The 23,806-nt window shown below is 38.5% G+C and overlaps 2 protein-coding genes across 4 annotated transcripts in view; one reads left to right on the top strand and one right to left on the bottom strand.

Annotated features, from left to right (window-relative positions):
• Positions 1-7,848: 7,848 nt before the first annotated feature.
• polr3f (RNA polymerase III subunit F) lies at positions 7,849-23,691 on the bottom strand. The gene is made up of 9 exons (XM_016993035.2): positions 23,547-23,691; positions 20,450-20,567; positions 19,577-19,644; positions 18,906-18,973; positions 17,992-18,104; positions 16,189-16,332; positions 12,982-13,089; positions 11,798-11,989; positions 7,849-10,369 (listed from the first exon to the last, which is right to left on the bottom strand). The coding sequence occupies exons 1-9, from the start codon at positions 23,588-23,590 to the stop codon at positions 10,292-10,294; spliced, it is 933 nt and encodes a 310-aa protein (XP_016848524.1). The 5' UTR covers positions 23,591-23,691; the 3' UTR covers positions 7,849-10,291.
• dzank1 (double zinc ribbon and ankyrin repeat domains 1) overlaps positions 23,672-23,806 on the top strand; it is a 43,053-nt gene continuing 42,918 nt past the window's right edge. For 2 of the 3 annotated variants that reach the window (XM_062977832.1, XM_008108987.3), the window contains exon 1: positions 23,675-23,750. The gene's annotated coding sequence lies outside the window, so the exon portion shown is untranslated. Of the gene's footprint in view, positions 23,751-23,806 lie in introns of all 3 variants that reach the window. The other variant, XM_062977833.1, reaches the window with a different exon arrangement.

Raw genomic sequence — 23,806 nt, 5'->3', positions numbered from 1 at the left:
CGTCCACACCTTATCATCCGCAAACGAATGGCCTAGTAGAAAACCTGAACAAAACACTAGTGAAAATGATCAAGGCCTATAGCCAGCAGAGACCCCACGACTGGGACACCAAGTTGCAGCAGCTGTTATTCGCATATCGATCAGTCCCACAGGACAGCACTGGTTACTCGCCTTTTGAATTGTTATTCGGAAGGAAGGCTCGTGGACCCCTTGATTTGATCAGAGAGCACTGGGAAGCAAGTCCTATGCCAGATCCTGTTCCTGTCGACGACTACATCAAGGATCTTCAGTCAACATTAAAGATGGCCAGGGACATCGCCCAGGAACATCTTATGACGGCCCAGGAGCAACAAAAGATCCGGTACTATGCAACGTCGAGACCCCGAGACTTCAACGTCGGAGATGAGGTCCTGTTTTTAACACCCAACAAGAACAACAAACTACAGATAGACTGGACTGGACCGTGGAGGATCGTCAGGAAGCAGAACCATGTGAACTGTGACATCCTAGATGAACGATTGGGGATTGAGAAACGGGTGCATGTAAACATGATTAAGCCGTATGTAAATAGGTCGGCAAATGTTTACTGTATAGTATCAGAGGAAGATACAGGTCCTTTTTCATTTTGGGAAGGTAATAGGGAGATACATAGAAACTTGGATAAAGTAACCATAAATTCAGACTTATCTCCATCACAACAAAGAGAGGTTAAAGGAATCTTGGCTAAGTATAAAGTCATGTTTTCGGATTTACCCGGGAGAGTGCAGGGAGTGCAACATAAAATATGCACCGGTGACGCCGCACCGATAGCATCCCCTCCCTATAGGGTAACGGGTAAGATAAGCGAATGCATAGAGCAAGAGGTCAGGGAGATGTTAGATTTGGATATAATCATGCCATCTAACAGCCCTTGGGCTTCGCCCATAGTGTTAGTAAAGAAGCCAGACAAAACCGTAAGGTTTTGCATAGATTACCGGCGGTTAAATAAAATCACCCAAAACGACATGTATCCGATGCCCCGTTTGGATGATTTACTAGAAAGAATTGGAAAAGCCAAATTTATAAGTAGTATTGATTTGACTAAGGGGTTCTGGCAAGTGCCTATGGCACCTGAAGACCAGTCCAAAACGGCCTTTAGAACTCAGGGAGGGCTCTACGAGTTCGTAGTTTTACCATTTGGATTAAAAAATAGCCCTGCGACATTTCAGAGGCTGGTAGACAAAGTTCTCTATGGCTTAGGTGAGTTCTGTTTAGCCTACATGGATGACATAGGTATCTATAGTGATTGTTGGGAGGACCATCTTAAGCATCTTGATTGTGTGTTGGGCAGGTTATTAGAAGCTGGGTTAACTATTAAAGCTTCTAAATGCAAGTTAGGAAACCATACGTCTAAGTATTTGGGACATATTATAGGTGGAGGGTGTATCAGACCTGATCCTACCAAGGTCAAAGATATACACCAATGGCCAATCCCGAAAACAAAAAAACAAATTAGATCATTTCTTGGTTTGGCCGGATATTACCGAAAGTTCATTCCGTCTTTCAGTAATTTAGCTGCCCCATTATCAGACCTTACAAAAAAGAAACACCCAAACCAAGTAATTTGGTCTTCCAAGTGTCAGGAATCCATGGACAATTTAAAAAGGGCCCTTACTTCTGATTCGGTTTTGAAAGCCCCAAATTTTGATAACCCATTTATTTTAACTTGTGACGCTTCAGACACTGGACTAGGAGCAGTCCTAAGTCAAATTGATGAAGATGGAGAGGATAGGCCCATACTATTCCTCAGTAAGAAGTGGCATTCTAATGAGCTTAGCATGTCCACAATCGAGAAGGAATGTTACTCGATAATTTGGTCCATAAAGAAACTGAAACCATACTTGTGGGGAAGGAAGTTTACGTTACAAACTGATCACGCACCCCTAAGATGGTTGGATAATGTAAAAGGGACCAATAACAAATTATTGAGATGGAGTTTATCACTACAGGACTTTACATTTGATATTAAACATATAAAGGGCAAATGTAATGTAGTAGCTGATGCTCTATCCAGAGCACCTTGATCGGAAGACTTACAGGTTTGTATTTAGAGTTTAAGGTATGATGCTATGTTTATGTATAGATATGTATTTTGTGTTACTCTCTATTATTTTTGCTTATTCTGGGTCTAGAAAAAGCAAAAATAATCTTTCCGGGTTGGAAGGTATGTAAAGATGTCATGATCATTGTGTTTTATTCATGATTGCTATGTTTAGGTTGACTGTTTAAGGTTATATATTTCAGCTATTCTTATACAGAAGCTGGGAGCCTCTAAGGCATGGCCAGGAAAAGGGGCGTGGCTTCACCTTGCTGGTGGAAGCCTTAGAATTCAAAATTTAGCAGTTGGATTTTGGCAGTTGGAGTTTGTCGGTTGAGCAGAGCAGTTGGTTCTGTTCAGTGAGAAAGGAGTGTGATCGGAAAAAAGAGATTGTGGGAGGAAGTTGAGCAGCTAGAGAGTTTTAGCGGAGAAGGGCTAAAATTAAAGTTGCTGAGCCTTTAGTAGGAATAACTAAAGAGCTGAGGCTATATCCCTAAGTCAAGGAGGGCTAGGGTTAACCAGTTAAACTCCCCAGTCCAAGTTTGATCGGGTACAGATCAACTAAGTTCAAGAAGGACAATATTCCTAACTGAAAGAAACAAGTAATATAAAGCGGATACCATACTAAGCTCAGTGAAACTATTGAGAAATCTTGCAACACTTACTGTACAGAAGTAACATCGTTCACCTCAAGATATAACATTCTTGCAACCATCAAGCTTTGTGCTATAAATAAACAAGTTACTGTTTCTTCAAATGTTGCTTATTATTTGAGCAAAGCATCTTTCAAAGGTGGTGGCAGCGACAACATAGAAAAGTGGAATACATAGAGGTAGAAGGTGAATCCTTCGCAGGCCCTATTAGAAACATGCTTAAATGAGATCCTGAAATAGTTGTGGTTTTTTTAGCATCTTGGAGAACTGGGCCAATAGTATTTCCTTCTGTTGATTATTTTCGTTCTCCTTAACCTTTAAAAAAATAAAGCGAACCTCCAACATTTATCCCGGGAGATAAATGCCGTAATTTCCTTCTGTATCAGTAGATAAGAGAAGTTTCTATGTTAAAGAAAAATAAACATTTTGAACAGCTTTCCTTTAATTAACCCAGATCTACATATAAGGCCTGTTTTCTAAAGGGCATTAATTTTTTTATGTTGATTTTTTTCTTTAATTTTTTTTTAAAAAAGAGTTTACACAGTATAATATTATCCCCTATCTATCCTGACTCAGTACAGACAACAGTCCATGATTCGAAATGTAATCAGACAATTATTTTCCAAATTAACAACATAAACAGACCAAAATCAATATCCCAAAATTATTTATCACGATAGCCTCCAAAATATCATGTGGTTCAATAGTGTTCAATATGTTTGTATGAGTCATATATGTTATATACAGATGTCATGTAGTCTGAGGGTGCATCTACACTGTATAATTAATGCAGTTTGATGCAATATGGGTTGTGGCTTTGAGTTATGTTTCATATACACTTTATGCACCTTAAATACATAGCCTGAAGGTAATATTCTGCATAATATTTGTGTGCACAGAACTATCAGAAAGCGAAAGTGTCACTTTCCCAGCCACCCATGTGGACAATTGTGGAATATTGTGGATTTTGGAATTCTGAATAAAGATAGCTCAGCCCATACTAACCTTCTTTATAGTTGAAGACAGCAACATAGATGGGAGGGATATCCACATTTATTTCCCTTGATGTGTTCTTCAAGCCCACTTAGATCCCTTAGTGGATTCTTCTGCGATTTCAGTAACAGTTTAATAATTATCATGAGTCAGTCCCTTAATTCTATCAAGAGATATCAAGACAATATGTCTCAAATATGAAAAGTGAGCAGGGCGGACCTGTATCCCATTGCAAACAGCGGTTCCAAAAACTCTGTTCAATGGAATCCTAGGATTCCTCAAAACAATTACAGGGCTTCCATAAAAAATTAAAAATCACATTTAAAATTGATTTTAACTAGTTAATTTTTCACATTGATTCTACATTTATTTTTTTCTTTCTTTTACAAATCATCTAGAGTAAAATTTACTTCAAAACTAAATATGATATAGGAAATTGGGAAACATATTTGAATTAGAGCAAAATGATCCAGAATTTTGATTTGGGTTCCACAGAAAATAAATCAGAGGTCAGGGTTCCACAGAAAATAAATGCCTTCAGAAGTCTTCCATGATGGAAGAAGTTTGGGCACCACAGACTTAAGGAACCATCCACACTGCAGAATTATAGCAGATTGACACCACTTTGACCACCATAACTCCATCCTATGGATTTGTAGTTTGTTTTGACAACAGAGCGTTTGGACAGAGAGGAGAAAATATCTCACAAAACTGCACATCCCACAATTCCATAGTATTGAGCAATGACAGTTCATGTGGTCAAACTACGATAATTCTACAGTGTGAAAATATCCATGATCCTGTTATTCTGGACCGGTGTTTACAAAAATTGGATACTCCAGCTGCTTTGGACAATCAAAGTCTGACAAACACTGGTCTGGATGATCCCTGGTCAATACTTGGACGTCACCCCTTCAGCTATCGTAGTGGACATGTTTGGATTTTGAAGCATTTTGTATCTCGGATTTACAGCTAAAGGATGCTCGGCCTGTTATTATGTGAGCAAGGATTTACAAGGAATACGTTTGCATGCATTGAGCCCTGTTCCCAGGGACTACTTTTTCCCTTTATGATGTGCAATGGCTGGCGGAAGGATCCTGCTCATTCCATTGAGCGAGGCTGTCCCACTGGTGTCATACTTGTTTTTTCTGCTTCCTCCATTGCCAGAGCTTTGGGCAGGATGAGGGAGAGAGATTGGGGAAACAGGATATTAAATATATCCCCCAAAAGTGAAGAGAGGAACAACAGGGAACTCTGGTGAAAACCGAAGGAACCCATAGCTCAGATAGTGAGGCTGTCGTGAACTGAACCTCCTTTGGCAGATGTCGCCTCCTTGGCCTTCCCGTCTTAGGAGGCCTGCGCAGTGAGTCATTTTGACACATGGCACAGCCATGGCTATTTGGATCCATTTGGATAGAAAATGTTTCTAGTTCTCCCTTGGTTTTGTTATCGTCTTTGTTTTCAAATGCTACACAGATAACATTTGAATTTAAAAGCTTCTCTGCAGTTGGCATGATAATTTGGTTAGAATAGGAGGTGCTGCTGCTTTGATTTTTAAGAAATAATGGATGTCCCTGTGGTTTTGTGAAATATTTCTGGGGCCTTTGGTGGGCGGCATTGTTCCCATTCTTTCAGTTGCATTCATTCTCCCTTGTAGAGGCATCATTAATCTGGTTTTTTATTGGTTTTCTTGGGGGAAATTGGGAGGTCTGGGGAAACACTGGTCTCTAAGGATGGCTTTTCATTGATCTGTAGAGGAACTCAAGAAGTCACTATTTCAATGGACCAAAATACAGGTGGGCCCCCTTTTTGCTCTTTTCATATGAAGTCAGAATGTTTTTATGGAGGGATTTCCTTTTCTGTTTTAAATTGTTGTGGTGGCCTAACAACCTTATATTCACAGCCAGCCACAGAAGTCATCTCGGTAAGTCCCACTGCATTTCTCTTGCTCTGTGTAGAAATGTATTTGTCTGTTTATTTCTATGGGATTCTTAGTTTGGGGCTGGAAACAGATTGGGGTATTTTGACACCATTTTTCACAGATCAGGACAAAAAACTCCTAAACCAGCACAGAAAAGGTAATTTTTTTCAATCTGTTTTGTTACACTCTTCCTTTTTGTATACCCACGTGTGAATTTAAAAGCTTGGCAGTTGACATGCTGGTTTGGTTAGACTGGGAGGTGCTCCTGTCTTAATTTTTAAGAAATAGCACATACCCCTGTTGTTTTGTTAATACTTCTGGGGCCTTTGTTGGGGGGCATTGTTCCCATTCTTTCAGTTATATTAATTCTCCCTTGTAAATGCTTCATTAGTCTGGTTTTCTACAAGGTTTCTTTGAGGGAACTGGGAGGGCTGAGGAAACATGGATATCTTAGGGCTGCTTTTCATCAATCTGTGAAGGAACTCATGAAGTCACAATTTCAATGCAAAAAGATACAGGTGGGTCACCTTTTTGCTCTTTCCATACCAAGTGAGAATGCTTTTGTGGAGGGGTCTCCTTTTAAATGTTTTAAATAGTTGTTGTGGCCTAACAACCTTATATTCACAGCCAGCAACAGAAGTCATCTTGGTAAGTCCCACTGCATTCTTCTTGCTCTATATCGAAATGTATTTATGTTTATTTTTATGGGATTCCTTGTTTGGGGCAGGAAACAGAGTGGGGTGTTTTGAGACTATTTTTTCACAGATCAGGACAAGAAACTACTAGACCGCCAAATAAAAGGTAATTTTCCCCTCTGTTGTCTCCCTTTGTTTTGTTACATTCTTTATTTTCGAATATTGCATGGATAACCCTCTTTGAATTTAAAAGCTTTGCAGCTGACATGCTGGTTTGATTAGAATGAGAAGTGCTCCTGTCTTAATTTTTAAGAACTAATAAATAGTTGTTGTGGCCTAACAACCTTTTATTCACAGCCAGCCACAGAAATCATCTCTGTAAGTACTATTGCATTCCTCTTGCTCTGTATAGAAATGTAGTTATTTATTTCTATGGGATTCCTGGTTTGGGGCTGGAGACATAGTGGGGTGTTTTGAGATTATTTCACAGATCAGGAGAAGGAACTCCCAGACTGGCAAATAAAAGGTAATTTCCCCCCCTTTCATACTATGCATAACTTAGATTTTAAGAAACAGAGGTCTCGTGTTTTTAATTTTATTACTTTTTACTCCTAAGTTGTTTGGGGTCTCATTCTGAGAAATACTAATCATAGTAATGATGATGATGATGATGATGGTGAAATCATCATCATCATCATTGTAAAATCCCATCTCTGGCAGGTTTTCTTTTCCTGAGAGAACACACTTGTGTTCTCTCAGGTTTTGCTTTTCCCCTTGTCGCATTGCCACAAAAAAAAGCAAAAGGCACTGGTGGTTGGCACTCCTGGTTTCCAGGACGGGGTTCAAATCCCTGTGGTGCCCTTGCTGACCTCCCAATGCAACTGGTACTTTTTTTTCCAGGGGATCCCACATCAAGGGGGTGGTGAACCTCCTCCGGCATTTAATCCAAACTTGGGAGCAGCTTTCCTAAGGGCTGGAGTTAATTTTAGAATAGACTTTAGACCCTTGAATCTCACAGGTTATTTGAAGGACCCTACAACTACTAGGAAGGTTCCATTGCTGCAATTTATTTTACATTGTGATACTGGGTACTATTGTTTTATTTTCTCTTTTAATCAAAATGAAGTCTGAATTATATCCAAGGCTATTTTTAAAATATCACTTTAATGGAGATCCAACCCATTAACATTAAAAAATATTGCTGAAGCTGTTTCTCTGTTATTATCTGATTTTTGGAAGTAGAGTAGCACTGTGGCTAGAGGAAATGGCAGTTGGCTACTAAATTCACTCAGCTGCAGTTTATTGACCAATTAAAATACTGAAATCTTCACAACTGATTCATATCATGATCTGATCACCATGCTCAATATATCCCATATGCATGGGGGTATAGCGTTCCAAAACGTTTACTAGGGTAGATCCTCTCACACTCAGACTCAGCCCCCCACCCCCACCCCAAATCAAAATCCTGGCTATGGGTCTGTGTGAATACATAAGTTATTCAGCTGCAATTAGGCAATTTGATTATAATAAAATAATACTATTACAGATTTACTTACAGGCAAAAAGTATTTTCCAACCAAATATTTTATTTAAAAAAAAATAGAATCTTAAGCGTTTTTAGGGGCCACAAGAACCAACCCGCCCATCCCCTCCAGGAATACACAACTCAACCACTCCAAAAATATGCCCATGTTACTTTCAATGAACGAGTAATGCTACATATTATATACTGTGTACTTCATTACATTACACTTGTATTACATCTGACTTCTCTCATCCAGCTGCTAGTGTAGAATATTTTCCAGAAGTTGCAACTCAATAAATCCACCATTTGAGTAAATCTTCATACCAGTATCCCTGCCTATCAAGTAATTTCCATTTTTGTTTCTTTCCAGAGAGTGACAACCTTGTTACATGTACTGCTTTTGTAGCTTCTTTGGTTCTTGTACTCCTTCCCCAGCCTCAGAGGATCAACTGCTGCGGTCACTGTCCCTTTCTGAAGCCCTGGTAGCACAATGGGTTAAACCCTTGTTTCGGATGAATTGCTGACCTGAAGACCTGAAGGTCGGTAGTTCAAATCCACAAGACGGGATGAGCTCCCATCTGTCAGCCCCAGCTCCCCATGCAGGGACATGAGAGAAGCCTCTCACAGCATGGTAACACATCAGGCGTCCTCTGGGCAATGTCCTTGCAGACATCCAACTCTCTCACACCAGAAGCCACTTGTAGAATATTCTCAAGTCTCTTCTCACAAGATTTTAAAAACCTGTCCCCTTCTGACTATTTTGTTTTGTTTTGACTATACACTGTCAGCCAAGGATCAGAGAGAAGTCTATGAATGTTATGGTCTCAAATTGTTTGTTATTCTGGAGAAGTTCAGACATTTTCATCTTGAAAGTGCACAATTTTTCTAAATCAATTTCTTATTTCACATTGTTTTGTAGCACATGCTTTGAATACAAAGGAGGAAACAGAACTGACGGAGCAAGTCCACTGCATACAAAAAAGTTAAGAGACATGGCTGCAACTACTCTCTTCTCTTCTTCGCTCCAATGACTGATATCCAGAGGAATGATAACTTTGATCTTGCATATAAAGTAGAGTCTCACTTATCCAACACTCGCTTATCCAACGTTCTGGATTATCCAACGTATTTTTGTAGTCAATGTTTTCAATATATCGTGATATTTTGGTGCTAAATTCATAAATACAGTAATTAGTACATAGCATTACTGCGTATTGAACTACTTTTTCTGCCAAATTTGTTGTCTAACATGATGTTTTGGTGCTTAATTTGTAAAATCATAACCTATTTTGATGTTTAATAGGCATTTTCTTACTCTCTCCTTATTATCCAACATATTCGCTTATCCAACATTCTGCCAGCCCGTTTATGTTGGATAAGTGAGACTCTACTATAGTATCTTTCATGATTTTTCTAATCTCTCATTAAAGATCTCTCTGTTGGGAAATGTCAAATGTGCATCAAGTTGGCTTCTTCATATTAAAATAAACAATTTCAAGAAAAAAATTTCAGCAGAATTTAAAAATTGGCATTACAGGCATTTCACAAGGTTTGAACAACTGAAGCTTGATCTACATTGCCATACAATCCAGATTATCAAAGCAGATAATCCACATTATCCACTTTGAATTGGATTATATGAGTAAACACTGCCATCTAATCCAGTTCAAAGCAGATAATCCGGATTTTATATGACAGTGTAGATGGGGCCTGGGAAGGGACCTCAAGAAACATCTGGCTGAACCGTCTGCCTTTTATCACATTAAACTTTCTACTGACCAAGAGACTTCAAATCTTGCTCCCACCTAAAGAACACAGTAATATTTTTGCATGCCTCATAATAAAATCTATGTCCCAAGACATAGATACTGTTAATGAGACTAGCACAGAACATCTGAGTGGTTTTGGTAACAGTGATTTTCAGCTCCTAAACTGGGCTGTCTTTTTAAAAGTTATTATTATCATTATTATTATTTTATTTATATCCCACCACCATCTCCCAAAAGGGACTTGGGGCAGCTTACCTTTATGACATTATGATCATAAAGATAACTCTGTGACTCAACTGCAACAAATCCCTTTATTTTACCAAAGCTCAAACGAATCCCCTCAAAGCAGAATTCGTCTTTCCAGCAGCTATATATAACCATATTTAATTATGCCTATTTAGGCTTAATACAAGGAACATTTCAGAGCTTCCTCTTGCAGCGTGGACAAGAGTGAGGAATCTTTCCCCTCCAGATGCTTTGGGGCTACAAATTACACAATTCCTTACTGGGCCACAGTGACACCAAATATCGAGCACATAGTCTGTACATCCTGTCTTAGCATGTGTCAAAACAGTACTCCGCCAAAAGTGATCGAGCTTTTTCAAAAATACTCCAGGCTCAATAAAAAGGGTCCAAAATTAAATAGTTAACAAAATTAAATAGTCAACTTTGGTTATAAAAAAAACTCTCACAACCGCTGATTCACATTTGACTGCTAGAATTGTAGCCATTCGGTCATATAAATACAGTTTGATGGCGATATCTCACCACCTTCGTGGCAGTCGTCAAAAACCTAAGAAGAGATTAAGGTTAGAGTACAGTTAGATGATCCTATTTGCGAATAGATTGATTCAGCTCTATGTACATAGTACAGTGCACCTTTTCCAAGTCTGCAAAACTTCCTGAACATGCCAGAACACAAACTAGTTTACTATCTGCAGTGCAAAGAGTAATCAGATGGCAAGAATGATGCTTGTCTTAATGCTCCTAAGACAGTAGTTCTCAACCTTCCTAATGCCACGACCCCTTAATACAGTTCCTTATATGTTGTGGTGACTCCCAACCATAAAATTATTTTTGTTGCTTCATAACTGTCATTTTACTACTGTTGTGAATTGTAATAATAACTGATATGCAGGATGCATTTTAATTCATTGGACCAAATTTGGCACAAATACCTGATATACCCAAATTTGAATATTGGTGGGGTTGGGAGGGGGGTTGATTTTGTCATTTGGGAGTTGTAGTTGCTGGGATTTATAGTTCACCTACAATCAAAGAGCATTCTGAACTCCACCAACAATGGAATTGAACCAAACTTGGCACACAGAAGTCCCATGACCAACAGGAAATACTGGAAGGGTTTGGTGGGCACTGACCTTGAGTTTGGCAGTTGTCATTCAACTACATCCAGAGAGCACTGTGGACTTAAACAATGATGGATCTGGATCAAACTTGGCATAAATACTCAATATGCTCAAATTTGAACACTGGTGGAGTTTGACATTTGGGAGTTGTAGTTGTTGGGATTTATAGTTCACCTACAATCAAAGAGCCCCTTGAACCCCACCAACGATTGAATTTGACCAAACTTTCCACACAGAACCACCATGACCAACAGAAAATACTGGTCTTTAGTGACCCCTCTGAACCACCCTCACAACCCCCCCAGGGGTCACGATCACCAGGTTAAGAAACACTGGCCTAAGACATCTGTCTGCAGATGAAAGCACCAATCTGACTGCTATTAAACGCACACAATTCTGCTATTTATCTGGTTCCTTTCAGTCAGTGCAAACACATGTAGCACATAGTTCCTTACACAACTAAAAATATGTACACAAACTCTGCTGCCCTATATCCAAACAGAGTAAGAGAACCATGCGGCCTGCAGATGTTGTGGAACAGCACCTCCTTTTTCTAATATATTTTAAAACATTATAATAGAATAGTGACATGATACTTAAATATATCCACACCATAAAATCTGTTTAGCATTAACTAGCATAGGACCATGTGTTAATGGAGCCAATCTGACTCACAATACCATAATAGGGCTAATTTAGTACACCTATGTTCCATTCCTGCTGGAAAGTTTTGTCATCCTACATAATTTACTACATATGCTAGTTGCTTTTTCATTCTCATTTGACTACTAGGCCTGTGACAAACAATATTAATTAAGGATTTGGCTTCATGATATTATTTCTGAGAAACTTACCGGACAAAGCCCACAAGGCACCCGAATTAAGCCAGTGGGTTGTATGATTGGATTGACAGCTCTGTACAGTTTCATACGCCCATCCACACTGCCAGCTGTGGCTTCTTTAGCAGCAATGATAGTCATTTCCACTTTCCCATCATATATTAATGTATTCAGAATGGTTTCAATGTCCTCCATCGATAATTCCACCTTAAAAAGTTGGGCAAACAAACAGAATTTGGCATTTTTCTAACAAAAGAAAGAATGCACATTGTACTTTGAAAGCAAAACATAGTCACCCTTCTCAGCTTTTTTTCATGTCAGGAGTGACTTGAGAAACTGCGATTCTCTTCTGGTGTGAGAGAATTGGCCATCTGCAAGGACGTTGCCCAGGGGACACCCAGGTGTTTGATGTTTTACCATCCTGTGGGAGGCTTCTCTCATGTCCCCGCATGAGGAGCTGGAGCTGACAAATGGGAGCTCACCCCACCCACTGGATTTGAACTACAGTCCTGCCGGCACAAAGGTTTAACCCATTGCACCACCGGGGGCTCCTGACCACCATTTTCAGCTGCTGTCTAGAAATGAACCACATTCCCCCACAAAGTGAATTCCACAACTGGGATGCCACTGCTAAGGCCTTGTCTCCAAGGTCCCATCTCCTTCTGAAGTACAAACAAATTTTATAGCTAGCTAGTAAAAAAAAACACTGGGTACTAGCTCAATCCCAATATGTTAAATCCATGCTGATAACCTGGACCAAAACCAGCTGGGACTTTAAATATCCTCCACCTCATATTAGGCCCAGAGACAACTGATAATGTAGCTATTATAGAGTAGGTAAACCTGCCCGAAACATGCTAATAACTACACTCTGTACAAATTGACATTTCAAAAACATGTTTGAAGCTATCTTTGTTAAACATTATACATGCCTCATTAGTTTAACATCAGTGCCTGAAGCATTTTTGCTTCAATAAGTGGATAGAGGCATGAAAGGAGAAGAGGTCAAGAAACTCATTTTACAAAAACAGGTTTCCAAGCAGATGCATGATGGTGAAAAATGCAGTATCCGGCACAGAGGAGGTGAAGCCTGAAAATCCAATTATCTACAGTCCAGAATGTAACCAAGTCATTATTCTGCAATCACACAATACTTTCCAAAGCAAAACATTTTTTATAAAGCCCTAGGATGGCCTCACCTTACTGACACCTAACTCACTGATGTATTTCCACACTTCATGAGAAGATGCAAATGAACTGTTTCTCTGTATCATAGGGTTCTGTTTGCTATCTCGAGCAGCTTCAGCCTACAGAATGAAACAGATGAAAAGATATAACAAAACAGGGAGCCTGGATTTGTTTTAAAAAAGGGATATTCATAGTTGATGGTAATCTGTGAAAGTGTTATCCAGAATGTTTTAAACCAGTAGTGCACAACCTGTGGCCCTCCAGGTATTTTGGACTTCAGTTCCCAGAATTCCTGGCTAGAGCTTCTGGGCGTCCCAAACACCTGGAGGGCCGCAGGTTGTGCACCACTGGTTTAAACAAAGGTTCCATGCCACCAAGTGAACTAAAGCTACAATCCTACACATATATTGTTTTTAAAAAATATATACTTATTAGTTTATTAGAAAATATTTTAATACAACGAAAGAGTGAGAACAATTTTGATATAGAAAGTGCGGAAAATGAAATCAGGATAGTAGAGAAATTTAAAAACTTGAAGAAGAGAAAAAAAAACAAAGATACCCAAAAGAAAAAAAAAGAAAAAAAAAGAAAAAAGGAACTTCCATCTTTGCCTTTGCGTTTCCCATTCTCTAATCCTGAGGAGGGGGGTGATCTATATATACAAACCCATTATAGATCAGCCACCGTCTCCTTCGTAATAAAGGCCATCATTCAAAAAGAAAAAAGAAAAAGAGAAAATAATAATACTAATAGTAATAGATGATAGCCTTTCTATTGGCTGTGTCACAGATTCTTTGCTTCCAGTAAACAGTAATTTGGAAAAATGGAAGACCAAAAGAGGTTGTTCTTCTGCTCATTCAAATTAAATCTTCATTTACTTTTCCTTTCATACTCTTCTACTTTACTCCAGTCTGTGTATTTTATCGGGGACCCTGTATTTCTCTTTAAAAGAAAAGTTAATTTGTCCATATCTTTTATTTCTCTCACTTTCTGTAGCCATTCCTCCGTGTTCGGTAGTTCTTTTTGCTTCCATCTTTTAGCAAAGCAAATTCTGGCGGCAGTCGTTAGATAAGTAAATATTTTATCATCATTCGGCCCTAAGTGGATATTCTGATCTGTTATCCCCAAAAGATAATACTCCACTTTTCTGGGAAAGACAATTTTAAGAATTTCCTGACAAATTTTGTGGACTTTCTCCCAATATATTTTCGTAATTTTACATGTCCACCACATATGGAAAAAACTTCCCTCTTGGTCCTCACACTTCCAACAGTTTTTTGAAGTATTCTTGTACATTTGATTTAATTTCTTTGGTGTGATATACCAGCGGTGGAACATTTTAAGCCAGTTTTCTTTCAAGTCCATTGCATAGGTGTATTTTAATTTTTTGGTCCAGATAGTTTCCCATTCTGCCAACATTATTGGTCTTCTTAAATTTTCTGCCCATCTGATCATACACTTTTTTATTGTTTCCTCTTCTGTTGACCACTCCAATAGTTTGTTATAAATTTTTGTAATTATCTTGTTTTCTGAATCTAAAATTTTATCCCAGAATTGATCGCTTTGATAAAACCCCACCTCTTTGTCTTTATTATAGTGCTCCTTAATCTGCATGTAGTGTAGCCATGATATATGCGCGAATTTTTGTTTTATCTCTTCATGCGATTTCAGAGTTTCTGAGCCTTTAATTAACAAAGTCCTATACGTTGGCCAATTGGACCATCCTAAAAGTCTTCTTTGTTTGGCTTCCATGGTGGATAGCCATAATGGTGACTTTAAATAGAAATTTTTTTTATACTTTTGCCAAATTCGTAAGTACACATATATTGTTGAAGGCTTTCATGGCCGAAATCACTGGGTTGTTGTGTGGTTTCTGGGCTGTATGGCCATGTTCTAGCAGCATTTTCTCCTGACATTTCACCTGCATCTGTGGCTGGCATCTTCAGTGGTTCTTCTGAAGATGCCAACCACAGATGCAGGTGAAACATCAGGAGAAAATGCTGCTAAAACTCTGCCACACAGCCCAGAAACCACACAACACCCCAATCCTACACATAAATGTACCTGGGAGAATATTATCTACGGAATTCAGCACAGCTTCTGAGTAACAATAATATGAGTGCAATGACATTCCAGTTTACATGATGTCAGTTCAAATTCCACAAATCATTTCCTCTTTGTAGCCAACATTTAAAAACCTCAATTTCATTCATAATTCAGACTTAGCATAATTTAGAATTTATTTCTGTTCAGTTATGACTTTTAGTAGCCCAAAGTTCCTCCACCTTAAAGATAATGCACATGGCTCTTGACCTCACAACTCTGCAGGACTGGAGAAATTGAGAAACAAGATCCAGCCTAAGATTTCCATCTATACAATAAATGGAAAATATGTATCTATGTATGTATCCATGGATCTGTTTTCCAGGATGGCTCCCACATCTGGAGAGCCATTTGATTCCAACTAATGATGGATCTGGACCAAACGTGGCACACATACTGATCATGACCAACTTAAAATACTCATGGTGTGTGTGTGTGGGGGGGGGGGGGGAGAGAGAGGTTGGTCCAGGATGATGGGAGTTGTAATCCACCCACACAATACATTTCATGGCTGAATTAATACTTGAACCCAAATCTTTTAAATTCCAGTGTAACACTTTTGCCACTGCAAGACAACATTCATTACACAAGCATTAAATAAAATCTCACATATGTGCTTAATGTGCACAACATACAACAGCTGGGGTATCCTCACATCAAGGTTGGTAAGCAGATTTCACCACTGCTGTAAAGGTGTCACTAAGCATGGTATTTCACCTTTCCCCTAGAGGAATGATGGACTTTCATCTGCTTACATAGGAAAGAGTAAAAAAGAGCACTTGGTCACACCATTGAAACATCTCCTTGACATTGGAGACTCCAGTGATAGGGCTTTGTATCCCTTAGACATCAAGTGCTGGACCATTATCTATTATTGCTGAACCTTATTTTGGGAGATACTCTACAGATACCTCTCTATACAATACAAAGAAAAATACTGTCAGCAATCTAATTTTTTTTAAGTTCCTACATAATCTCTACAGAATTTCTCCCAGGAGCTGTTCCTGGATCTTTCTCAGTGCATACAACCTAGCCACCCAATAAATACTGTGAAAGAAAATGGTATAAAGGCTATTAAAGCAAAGAACCACACAAAAAAACAAGTACTTACTTACCTTGGTCTGTAGAAACTTAAAACATTGCTGGTTGAGCACCTCTACAAATTCAGATTCAAAATCCTGGTCACTATACCAAGCACCTCCTGTCACAGAACGATCAGGTTGAAGGTTGTACAACATATACACTTTCTTCTTGGAAGCCTAATGAATGAATGGTATATATTCTGAAGGATGATTTAATCAGTAAACCTTAGTGTCTTATGTGAAAACCTAAAATGGATAGCTATGTCAGGAGTGTAGTCATCTCTAAATATAAAGTACTCACTTTTATTTGATAACTTTCTGTAAATCTCTACTTACTGCTATTTTAACAAAAATTCAATGCAATCACAGTACTTCATATTTTATTGTTTCATAATTCATTTTGGTAACCAACTTGCATTTTGCCGATAAATACAGTAGAAAGAGCTATAAAATAGTTAACAACCAGTTTCTTTCTTGAACAGAAATATGAGCTTTTGCTGTGGTAATAATAATAATAATAATAATAATAATAATAATAATAATAATAATAATTTTTTAAAAAACTTTGTTTGTACACTGCCACAATCTCCCCTAAGGGACTCGGAGTGACTCACAAAAAACACACAATAGTGTAGAACACACAAAATAAAACAAAATACATAACTAAGAAAACAATAAAACAAGTTCACAAAACAATAATTGCATAAAATAACTTACAACCCTACCAATTAAGGTAGGGTTGTATGTGAAGGGTGGTATCATCCATTTTTAAAAGGCGGGATTATTGGCATACTAAATCCAAATAATAGACATACATGGATGTTGATGTTTGTTCAATAACCACTCTCCATTTCCCCTCGAATATAAAGGCTGCCTCATCCATGACACCTGCAAGTGTCTTTCAAGAAGACTGCTTTAACGAGTTTGCATGAGTATCCCAGATATATCCCATTTTAATAAATGGCAAATGAAGGCCTCTGAGTTACATTAGCATTGTCACCAAGAAGCAATATCCAGTTATTCCACTTTACAAGTTGTGTATATTTATTTATTTAAAACATTTCTATTCCATCCTTCTCAGCTCGAAGGAAACTCAGGGCGGAGCACAACATATATACGGCAAATATTCCATGCCAGGACATAAAATAATTATAAATATACACAACCATTAAAATCAGTTGTATCTACTTTAAAACCAGCTGTTTAAACCAACTCAGGACACCATGCTGGCTCTGGTCAGCAGAGTAGGTTTCCTATTATTGCCTCATTGCACCAAAATTCACAAATCCCTTTTTTCTGGGAGAAAGACTGATGAAAAATATTAGGTTCTTGTGAATATTTCTGCAGATGATGAATGTTTTGTTACCATGACCTGTAATAAATATGGCATGGCTTGATTGAAAATTATTTGTTTATGGAAAAGTGGTAAAATTGGTTATATTCTTCCCATGCATTTTAGGCCTCGTATAAAACAAAGTTCACTGTCTCACAGAGAGAAAAATGTGTCACAAAACATGTTCATACTGAAGCATACTTTTTGTAGTTTTCTCTCACTTTTTATATTAATTTTTATTTACATACATTAACTACTTACAGTGAAACAGAACACAAAACAATGAACATTTTACCAACACATAACCCCGCTTCATACTTCATACTGAAGTATACTGATAGCATGCTGGTTTAGAAAATAAAAGTCCCATATTGAGAATGACTAGTTTACAAAGAAATAAAGTATTTCTGCACCTTCAAACTAATATTCTTGATGAACAATCAGGAATAAAGGAGTATTAGTTATAACAGCCAATAAAGCATTCAAAATTAGCACTTACTCACCGCAACAGATTTCACTGCTTTTATAAGTTTCTTGCTTTCCAGGTTCTTCAAGATCTTGTTGATTTCAGTTAAGGGTAGGTTGCTTTTATATCTAATGTCCCTGGTCCAAATACCTGTGTTTTATAAATGGAAAATTAACTCAGCTAAATACAGCTGATACACTGTGGTTATATGCATGTCAGATCTGGATTGCGATGCTCCACCCCAGCCTAACAGTTTTCTCTTCCGCTAATGTCATGGTTCACACTGACTACATTGTCTAGAGATGATTAGAATGAAAGGCCAAAAACCTTTGCAGAGCATCACTGCTCTATTATTATTATTATTATTATTATTATTATTATTATTATTATTATTATTTCTATCCCGCTCTTCTCACCCTGTAGGGGACTCAGAGCGGCATACAACAGACATCTAGGCAAAAATTCAATGCCTTATTATACAAAGCAAATAAAACATAATATAAAATCAATAGAGACAATCAACATATAAATACAATTTAAAATAAAAGTAAAAAGAAAGATAAGAATCCCACCCTGATTCAGCTAATCAGAGGTTTCTAAAACAGATACATTTATTTATTTATTTGCAGCATTTATATTCCACCCTTCTCACCCCGAAGGGGACTCAGGGCGGATCACATTACACATATAGGCAAACATTCAATGCCTTTTTAACATAGAACAAAGACAAGACAAACATAGGCTCTGAGCGGGCCTCGAACTCATGACCTCCTGGTCAGAGTGATTCATTGCAGCTGGTTGCAGCTGGCTTGCTCTCCCACCTGCGCCACAGCTCGGGCCCAAATTTACATAGGGTTAAATTTCCTTTGAGGAAGGTCAATGAAGTATTTCTTAGTGACAGAAATGTTGCAATCATTTCTTATATTCTCCAAAAGAAATACTGTTTCTTACCTTTGTTTCCTGCATCTTCTATAATTTGATACACCAATTTCTCCTGATTGTCAGATCCTTTCATTTTACTGCAAGAGGACAAAAATAAGAGATGAAAAGCAGACAGCTTAGAAAATCTATGTGAATTTGATCAATGTGAGTTATATTCAAGATGTCAGAAATTATATTCTGTGGTTAAGTTATAAACTATCTGTCAAAAAGAAAAAAATGGTAATGGAAAAATATTATAGAGGTAAGACCTTTGGGTACTGTTCCATTTCCCGTGCAGAGGCCACTAGGGGCACTGGAGAGAGAAGGATAGTCCATTTGAAGGAGGAAAACCATTTCCCCTGGTTATGCCCCATTCCCATATCATAAAAAGGGTTGTTTCCATGACAGGGACATGAGTGGGGGGAATAACTGCAAAACAGAGGGAAATGGTTTTACTCCTTCAGCCCATCATCCATCCCCATAAAATGGACTATTCTCTCTCTAGTGCCCCCTTGTGACCTCTGCCCAGATGATGGAAAAGTACCAATCTTTGATAACTGTAACTCCTTCTATTAAGATGTCTTCTCAAGTTGTTTCCCCAAACTGTATATCATCATAGCTGTTACTGAAAAAAGGTGATAAATTTATGGCAGTAGAGGTTTCAAAGGATTAGCATGGACAATTCAGCAACAAAGTATTACCCAGCATTCTGCGATTCCTTAATTCTATAGAGGAGGCCACTGCTACTCCTGAGGAGATCCAGCTGCCCCTAAGAGAAAAAACACATCATTTTAATGTTTTGCATATTCCAACAATTTCATATTAAGAACCAATATGAAAGGCAGAGAATGATAAAAAAGATTAAATTTGTTTAATACTGGCTATTTCTCTAAAAGTTTTGTTTTGATTTTAATTTTTACTTAAATTTCTATGCCTATTAGTCTTCACTTGAAGTTATTGCAAGTCTTAGCTTTAAAGGTCACTCAGCCCAATCTGTGTGAATGCACCCACAGTCAAGTGTTGGAAACAGGCACATTGGATTTGTTTTGTTCAGTGCTTGGAAGTAACACAATATACTGGAAGTCTGGAGAATGTCACAAGAATGTCACATTTCAAAACATAGTAAAGAGTGTAGTCATTTTACTGATAAAACAAACAATGCCTTTTAGTTACTTTTGAAGGTTAGTTTTAAAGGGCATTTTGAGAAACATTTTAACAGTATTTTTAAGAGGAGTTTATACTATTCTCTTGTCAATTTCTTTTAAAACAAATAACAGATAAATAATAAATAGAACAGGTAATGTAACAGATTATCCTTTTAACACTGTAAAACAGGGATGTCAAGATACTTTTCATGGATGGCCACATTAGCCGTATGGTTGCCTTCAAAGGGCTATTAAATCCAGTGGATACAGACAGCCAATTATAATTTCTTTCCACAGTGGCCAGTGCTCTTTAATTTTTACCCAGTTTGGGTCCCCAGATGTTAATGGAATGACAACTGCTCCTGAACCACTATATTTTATCCAGCATTTTGAAGACATACTTTCATACCAACTTAATAAGCTTTTTACCATAGAGAGCAGTCTGTTAATGGCCATGGCTCGTTGCTGAGCTTCCATGTGAGGCATATCATTCTGAATCACCTGGTCTGTAATTCCATGAGGAAACTGATGGCAAAGCTCAATGATCCTAGATAAAGTAGAAATAGCAAAAAAAAAAAAAAATAGAGATCACCAGACACAAAATTCAAAAATGCATACTCAATGTATTTTATTTAAAACACAGAAACCCCACCTTTTATTAAAAGTGGTGGTTAACAATAAGCACAATATAAAATACAACAAAAACTATCATAAAGAACAATTATCAAGAAAAGAGTCCAGGGGCTCTTATCCCTGTCATACATTGGTTTGGAGCCCGAAGACTGTCTCTGTTGATTAGTTCAGTACAAAAGAAGGCAGTTTTTGCCTTAGGAGTTCACACCTCCAGTATCCCTCACAGTACGGGCCCTTCCAGACAGGCCTATATCCCAGGATCTGATCCCAGGTTTTCTGTTTATCCCAGATTATTTAACAGTGTGGACTCATATAATCCAGTTTAATGCAGAAAACCTAGGATCAGATCCTGGGATATAGGGCCTGTCTGGAAGCACCACATGTCTTCTTATCGCCCCACATAATGCTCCAGAGGCAGACAGAATAAAACGCAGACTACGTAATAGTGCTTATTTTGAGCATTGCTGTTACTTGTGGAAAAGTTAAGACGATACCACATATAACAGCAATATTTGCTGAGGAAGTGGTCCAGGTTACTTGAAGGACCATATCTCTTTCTATAAAGCTGATAGATATCTACGATCCTCTGGGGAGGACCTTTTGCTCTCTGTCCCACCATCTGCTCATACACACTTGGGGAGATCAAGGGAGAGAGCCTTTTCGGTGGCTGCTCTCAGACTGTAGAACTCCTTTTCAAGCAAGACCAGGATGGACCCATCTCTGCTGGCCTTCCACAAGCAGGTCAAAATATTTCTTTGCCAGCAGGCATTTGTGTGGGAGGTTGTAGGTGGGATTTGGGGGTGGGGGGTGCGATTGTGTGTTTTAAAATGCATTTTAATTCTATATATTATATATTTTAATTGTATTTTAACCTAAGTCACACAGTGCTATTTAATTGTTATTTAATGTTTGTATTTGTTTTATTTTAAATTGTGACAAAAGTGGGTGATTGTTAGCTGCTTTAATTCTTCTCAGGGAGAAAAGTGGGGTATAAATAGAACAAATAAATAAATAGAGCAAATAAATAAAATTAAATAATAAATAGATAAATGAAGAATTTTTCCATTCATGATTTCTTTCCGTCAGAATTTTTTTGTGGCACCTTTCCTCCTGAGAATTTTTTATTGAAACCTGGATAGATATATAAAATTGGTATAAAAAGCCAAACACTGATAATACGAGCAAATCAGTATTTGCAAGGGTTGCTAAACAGGCTGATTTTCATATTGTAAATCCTGTTACAATCAAGTCCACACTGCCATATAACCCAATTCAAAGAAGAAAATGTGGGATTTTATTCAGCTGTGTGGAAAAGGCCCCAGTTCAAAGCAGATGTTGTGGGATTTTCTGTCTTGATATTCTGGGGCCCCTTCCACACACCTGAATAAAATCCCACATTTTCTGCTTTGAACTGGAATATATGGCAGTGTGGCCTCAGATAACCCAGTTCAAAGCAGATATTGTGTGTTATTCTGCCTCAATATTCTGGGTTATATGGCTTTGTGAAAGGGCCCTGGGGCCCCTTCCACACAGCTGACTAAAATCCTACATTATAAGATTTGAACTGGAATATATAGCAGTGTGGGCTCAGATAACCCAGGGCCCTTCCAGACAGGCCCTACACTCCAGGATTTGATCCCAGCTTTTCTGCTTTAAACTGGGTTATATGAGTCCACCCTGCCAGATAATCTGGGATAGATATAAAACCTGGAATCAGATTCTGGGATATAGGCCTGTCTGGAAGGGCCCCTAGTTCAAAGCAGATATTGTTGGATTTTCTGCCTTGATATTCCTGGTTATATGACTGTGTGGAAAGGTCCATAGTGTTATATATACTGCATACCAACTAAAAACCTTCCTGTTTAGACAGGCTTTTAGCAAAGAAAATTAATCAGGAGTGACAGGAAATATCATTTGTAAGAGACTGGAACAAAGTGCAATATATGTCTCAATATGATACCACATGAATGTGAATGTACATTGTAGTTGTTTTCTTAATTTTTTATTGTATAATGCTTGTATTTATTATTGATGTACTCTGATTACTGTTTATGTGAATTTAATATGTTGCAAGCTGCTGAGGAAGAAACGCGGAATATAAATAAAGATTTATTATTATTATTATTATTATTATTATTATTATTAACACTTCCGCAATCTGAGCCCCCAGAGGTGCAGTGGGTTAAACCCTTGTGCCAGCAGGACTAATGACTTGTAGATTGGGTTGCTGACCTGAAGGTTGCCGGTTCGAATCCAACCTGGGGAGAGCGTGGACGAGCTCCCTCTATCAGCTCCATGCGTTGACATGAGAGAAGCCTCACACAAGGATGGTAAAAACATCAAACATCTGGGCGTCCCCTGGGCAACGTCCTTGCAGACGGCCAAGTCTCTCACACCAGAAGCGACTTTGTTTCTCAAGTCGCTCCTGACACACACACACACACACAAAAACACTTCCACACAAACACACAGTAGTCACTATACATTTAGCATCATCACAACATTCCAATTCTTTAGCCTTCCATACAGCCATATAACCCAGAATATCAAGGCAGATTATGCACAATATCTGCTTTGAACTGGATTATCTGCGTCCACTCTGCCATATTATCCAGTTTAATGTGGATTTTATACAGTTGTGTGGAAGGGGCCCAAGACGAAGGTCAGGATTTTGTGTGCGAACCTATGTGTGACAAGCCTATTACTACAGTGGATGGTACTGACGAATAACTTGGAGCGAAGGGCTTTGACAAGGCAATATATTAACCCACTGTGCCCTAATTGTGTCGCTTTAGTTGTGTCACTCTTTGGGTCTCATTACAGGAACTAATGGCTGAAGAGCCAAAACAAACCCAAAGAAAAACATAATGTGCATTCAATTTGTCCTTCCCACCTGTTCTCGATTTCCAGGGGTTCTGGGGCTTTCTGCTCCGCCATCACTCAAAGCTCTCCTTCGGTCGACCATGTAGACTGTGGGCGAGGCGGCGTCAGGCAATCAGCGCGCTCAGATGACGTCAACAGGCTGCGCCGAGGGAAAGCTGCGGTTGCCACGGTGACCGAGTCAGTCACAGGCTCTGCTTTGCCTCCCAGCCTGGCGGTGAGTTCTGCGAACCAGAAACTGACGTGGAGGGGGAAAGCGGAGGGGGAAAAGGG

Source organism: Anolis carolinensis, chromosome 4, assembly GCF_035594765.1.
Source record: "Anolis carolinensis isolate JA03-04 chromosome 4, rAnoCar3.1.pri, whole genome shotgun sequence".
In the NCBI taxonomy this organism is placed as follows: domain Eukaryota; kingdom Metazoa; phylum Chordata; class Lepidosauria; order Squamata; family Dactyloidae; genus Anolis; species Anolis carolinensis.
Note: the sequence above shows the minus strand (reverse complement) of the source record. Positions and strands in the feature narration are given on the sequence as shown.